The 6,000-nt window shown below is 37.3% G+C and overlaps 1 protein-coding gene across 2 annotated transcripts in view; it reads right to left on the bottom strand.

Annotated features, from left to right (window-relative positions):
• Positions 1 to 378: 378 nt before the first annotated feature.
• SLC15A4 (solute carrier family 15 member 4) overlaps positions 379 to 6,000 on the bottom strand; it is a 49,730-nt gene continuing 44,108 nt past the window's right edge. Inside the window, exons 8-9 of one of the 2 annotated variants that reach the window (XR_012155154.1) lie at positions 4,649 to 4,793; positions 1,856 to 1,929 (exon numbers count right to left, since the gene is read on the bottom strand). Coding sequence is in view for 1 of the 2 variants with exons in the window: in XM_073313585.1 (XP_073169686.1) it covers positions 1,781 to 1,929 (149 nt within the window). In the remaining variant the exon portion in view is untranslated. Of the gene's footprint in view, positions 1,930 to 4,648; positions 4,794 to 6,000 lie in introns of both variants that reach the window. The other variant, XM_073313585.1, reaches the window with a different exon arrangement.

The following is a 6,000-nucleotide window of genomic DNA, read 5'->3' as shown; positions in this document are numbered from 1 at the left end:
CTGCAGCCTATTTCAGTCTTTGCCAAGCACATTAATTCCACCAGACCAAATTGGCTTTAAAGGTGATGTACCACAAATAGGGTATTAAAAGTTAAATAGAATAGAAAGTACATTAGCCAATCGGGAATATTTCAGTTTTGCTTACAAGAGATGCAGTTCTTATTTTCACTATTATGTTCAAGTCTTACACTGCAATCAGGAGGCGGTTAGGGACTTACACCCAGCAGGTTTAGTACTCGCTTGTGGGTCTTTTACTAAGACGACGAATATATGTAATTACTCCCAGACTCATCCCATTCTAATACACATTCCATTGGGTGGCACAATTAGTAGGATTGCAAGATGGATTTGAGGAAATAAAGACCAAAGAACACTGGAGATCTGCAGTGTAATTTTATTCACCTGGGAACACAGGGTCAGAAGTCACAGCACAAGAGTTCATTTTGCTTTGTAAACTCATTAAAAGGACATTCTATGTTCCAAAAAATATTTAACATTTTAAATGCAAAATCACCAAAGGAAACTGTAAAAGCTCAAACACATTAAACTGTTTAATAAAATACTGATTTTTCAGTTTGTTTTCTTTATAATCACTTGCAAAAGTATTGCTTTCCATATTGCCTTGCATATGCAGTATTAAATACAACAGGTAAAGAAATTAAAGTAGAACATGCTGAAAGAGTAAAAACTACATTTACTCTAGAATAGGAATGTGTTGCTGAAAGGTTCTAGCCCTGTAGCACATTAGCAAAAATGACATAAAAGACACCAAGACTGAAGACATTAGAGCTAAGAGACCTCCAACTGATATTACACATTCATCTACTGAGACTGAAATTCAGTCTCCAATCTCTTTCCGTGCACTTGAAAATATTTAAGGATCTTTAAATGGAGATAATGAAACTGAGAACATTAGATAAAAGACTTGCTTATTCAAAGGACACAAGTTTCCCTAATGTCCTAATACACCTAACTCTGACCTTAAAAAAAATAAAAATAAAATCCTGGAGCAAAACCAGTTGTCCCCAAAAGTGTCTAACATGTATCAAAAATCATAGCAGCTACAAAATAACCTACTGTGTTGTCTAAATGCACCCAAGGCCATTTTATATTAAATACGGAAGTGTAGGCTTAAAACATTTGTCCTATTTGCAACGAAAGATCAATTGCATACAAGCCATCCCTTTTTATCCAGGCTAGTCAGACCTATGAAGGTTAGATTGCCTCCACTTGTCCCAAAATTGACCTGTTGAATTTAACTTCCTCAATTTTTTAAAATTCAGAGGAGATTTCTTACTAATTTCACTGAACCTCTTGATCTGTAACCAGAACTTCAAGGAAATACAGGTGCCTTCAACATAATAAAGACTGCTGAAAAGTGTTTCCCCCTCCCCCCCGATCCACCTGCCTTCATTGAACAAAGTTCTTCAGTTAGGAGTGAGCCACATTATACAGTGTTTCCTTACTAGTTTTGACTAGTTATATTCAGTTTCCAAAGATGTTAAGTAGTCCCAACATGTCAGCATGAGCACAGCGCCTTCAATACCTAGAGTTAATGCACTTCCAAGATCTGCATTTTCCCTACAACAGGGCATATGAGCCCCACGACATAAGGCACTTACCTACAGGGAAAGGGACAGGGGTTAGAACTCATGTAACATGCAAGTTTAAGGAAAGAGTCCCATTGGAGAACAGTTTAAGGTCTTGCAAACTATCAGTTCATTGCCAGTTAATTTACTGCGTGCTGGTCTAATAAACTGCTCTTCCATTTCAGATAATGTCAGGTCCTCCCATTGGCAGTCACTCCATTAGTCCTTGATCTTTGACGGTCATATTTCACAGAAACAATAAGGAAAAGCAGGAGGGTTGCTCCTTGGATAGCCGCCAGCAGGAAAAAGTAATAGTTTAAAAAGCAGCCATTAATGTTACCTAGAAAGAATTGGAGAGGAAAAGTAAATACACATAGGGAGTATACAATCCCGCTCAGTCCTACAAGAACTAAGATTTATCTCTGCAAAAGGTGTCGGCAAAACAGAACCAGATCATATTTCCATCATGTAACCAGTATTTCAGTTTTTGGCATTATCTAGAATATAAATTGCATTTCTAGGAAAATACACAGCCTGCAAGCTGTGCTTTGTATTTTGTGCTTGTATCTCTTAAAGTCAGTAATGCCTTTGATTTCTCCTCAATAATTGTACACAACCCCGCAATGTTACAGGAATTACATGTATACAGAGGGGAGCACAAGCCCCCCTTAGGCCTAAACAGTTTTTAAAAAGAATTAGCAGCCAGAGAAAAGTAGACATATAGACAGAAAAGCTGTGCTTGTATCTCCTTTTTTATAATTGATTTTCAATTAATGCAGAACACGAATTCATCTAATAAACTCTTAAAAGGGAGAGAGAAATGTAAGTGTTAACCAGAAACGTTTATAAGTGATGTACCAATGCTTTGCCTTGTGGACTCCCTCATACTTCTGATAAAACAGGGTAGCTGAAAAACCATGAAATGCATATCTAAATATATTTTTGCTCTTCTTCCAATTTAAACAAAGGAGATCACACACAGAGTCACTTTATTAATTATTATTATTATTATTAAAAGAGCTACCTTGCTAAAAAGGAAAGCAACTCTCCTGCTGGAAATGCTACAAACCAAATATGCTCTCGCAAGATTGTTATCAGAGTAAGCAAAAAGCCTCTGAACTTAATGTACTTTAATTTACAGGCTATAGTTTCTTCATTTTAAATCAGAACCCCCAAAATATATTTTCTCCTCAATTGGAGAATGCCCTCTCACTCTAAAACCGAGCTTAATAAGTAAATGGACAATCTTGCTCTCCTGCAAGGTATGGAGAGTTAGAACAAGATTAAGTGGTTAGGTTTATGGCTTACTGTTTATATAGAAAGGTAATCAGTTAAAAAAATTAAATGGATTATGTTGATATAGAAAAAGTTTTGATATGAAAACGACTTAAATCACTGAAGATTTCATCTCACAGACATGTGCAAAACTATATGGCCAAAACTAATCCAATGCATATTCAAAGGAATGAGTGAGGAACATTTCCAACTGCCCGGCCCTACCTCCACCTCTAATTCTTTGCTAAAAACATCATTTGTTTTTGTCAGGTTTCAGAGGAGCAGCCGTGTTAGTCTGTATTCGCAAAAAGAAAAGGAGGACTTGTGGCACCTTAGAGACTAATCAATTGATTTGAGCATAAGCTTTCGTGAGCTACAGCTCACTTCATTGGGTGCATAAAGTGGAAAATACAGTGAGGATAGGTTGTAGATCCTTGATAATGCGTTCTCTCTCAACCTTGATCATCACTTCAAAAGGTTCTCTTTCCCCCCACCCCACTCTCCTGCTGGTAATAGCTCATCTTAAGTGATCACCCTCCCTACAATGTGTATTTTTTCATGGTCTGTGCATATAAATCTCCTCACTGTATTTTCCATTTTTTGCATCCGATGAAGTGAGCCGTAGCTCACGAAAGCTTATGCTCAAATAAATTGGTTAGTCTCTAAGGTACCACAAGTCCTCCTTTTCTATTTGTTTTTGTGTATTTCTTTAAACCTGCTGAGGCATTTTCACTGTGACTTCCTAGCAATTCTGCATACGAGATGTAATGTATATCAAAGATTTACGAATGATGTTTTTTTTGTCAAAAACTTTATTTTTTCCAATCCACTTGCCACAAATTTGTACAAGTAACTCTTGGGCTTGGTCTACACTACCAACTTATGCTGGTATAACAACATCGCTCAGGGATGTGTAGACAGTGCTATGTCGATGGAAGGGCTTCTCCCATTGACACAGCTACTGCCTCTTGGGAGAGGCTCTCCCATCAGTATAGTTAGTGTCTTCACTAGGCACTACAGTGGTGCAGCTGCAGCACTTCCAGTGTGGACAAACCCTTGAACTGTAAGTTGTTTAGAAGCCATTCATTATGCACATGCAATATTTGAGATCAGAGCAGCTTTGGACGATACCACTCATATGGTGTCTCTCTCTAACCCAACTGGATATATCAACTTTTGGAGAATCAACTTTTAAATACAAGTTCAAAGCTTGCTTTCTCTGAATAGTCTCCAATATTCACTAAAAATGTATTCTATGAAGAATCCTGGCAGAAATCCCATTTGCTAACATATTTACAGAAAGCAAACAGTGAAAGCAAAGTTTGTGTAAAAGTCTGCACTGTCATTGCCAATCTCTAGTCATTAACAGCCTTACATAAGACAGTTTTTTTCTTCTAGGTCCACTGGATCACTCTCTTTTCATCCCTTTAGCCATCCAGTGTTCTAACTAAATACATCCAAAGTTTTTAGCCAATACTACCTAAGCTGTTTCATGGAAAACAGGTTTCAGAGTAGCAGCCATGTTAGTCGGTATTGGCAAAAAGAAAAGGAGTACTTGTGGCACCTTAGAGACTAACCAATTTAGCTGAGCATAAGCTTTCGATGAAGTGAGCTGTAGCTCACGAAAGCTTATGCTCAAATAAATTGGTTAGTCACTAAGGTGCCACAAGTACTCCTTTTCTTCATGGAAAACAGAAGTTTATGCAAGAAAGATGGTAAATGGTCTAACTTTAATGATCTCCTAGAATATAGTGAAACTGTAAACCTTTAAGGTAAAAACATACGTTTTATAACATCACTGAAATGGATGAAGCACAAACAGAATTCTGAATTTCACTTATTACAATTTCTTTAGACAACTTCTTAGCCTTGTTCAATGTTACATGGTGCCTGTGTGTCTGAAGGCCTCAATCTCCCCTCCCTGATCAGCTGAATGGGGAAATAAAGAGTTACAAAAATGGATGCTATCATGAAAAATTTAAAAGCATTATTCATATCAAGCCATTACTGCAATTCTCTTTCAACTCTCTCAGAGCAAAGTTAGGAATCCATCCAACTATGTGGAACTTCTTTCTGGTTCAATTCACCTCTGACATTTCCTCAAAGTTGTTTTAAGCTAGTGATTTGTGGCACATAAAATAGTTCTAAATTAAGAAAGCTCATTGGTAAAACATTATCCTTCTATTAAGAAATAAGCTCCTACTATTGCTGAATTTTCAAGAATACACTATGGCTCGCTTCCAACATGCCAAGAGCTACAGTCAAGTGGACCATTATGACTATTATAAGCGAAAGGGGGAAGCAAGAAATAGAGAAGCACACATCAATCCTTACAAGCTTTGAATGCAGCACACATACGTGTTGAGATTAAGTTATTGTAATTATTGAAGTTTAAGAACTAATTAAATAAGCTTATAATAAAAAGCAATAAAAGCAAAAGCAGCCTTCTCTTGACATTTAAAATACAACATACTTCCAAAACTCCATTTGAAGAGCAGAAGTAGTAATTTTCCTTTGTAGGACGGGATGTTAACTCCATGAAATCTTGATTTTTATGGCAGAAATAATTTAATCATTTCAATGTAGCAATCAACGCTTAAGTGCCAGCAGACAGTGTGCTCTACTGCCATCAATGGGAAGTAGTGAGAGAACACATGGGAGAACATTTAATGCCCCTAGTTTATACTGCGTTTCTTTAAAAATTTATAGTTGTAGAATACCTAATGAAAAATTCACAAACTCTTCATTCACAATAAAGCTTCAGTCTCACAACTGATGGGGAGGGCCCTTGAAGACCTTACTCGGTCTTACTGATTTAAAATTTGATACATCATTTGCTAAAACATTTTTAAAATAAACAGTGAATTTAATACTTTGAAAAGTATTCAATAGCACTAAAAAAAAAGCCCTATTTATTCACTGGAGAGTAACAGTCCACGTAGCAGCGACACAAGATACTACAAACCAAAGCCACCCCACTGGTAGGCCTCAACCCCGATTCCAAGGTACAAACTCTGGGACCGCAAGGGGAGGTTAGAGCTCTGCAGCTGCTGTTTAGGGCCAGATAGACAGGGATTTCTGATAATTCCCTAGTAACAGCTGTCCACTGGGAAGCAGACTGAGCACCCCCGGCTTA

The sequence above is a fragment of the Lepidochelys kempii genome, chromosome 15 (assembly GCF_965140265.1).
Source record: "Lepidochelys kempii isolate rLepKem1 chromosome 15, rLepKem1.hap2, whole genome shotgun sequence".
Lineage (NCBI taxonomy): Eukaryota > Metazoa > Chordata > Testudines > Cheloniidae > Lepidochelys > Lepidochelys kempii.
The sequence above is the reverse complement of the archived record's forward strand: the minus strand, read 5'-3'. Positions and strand labels throughout refer to the sequence as shown.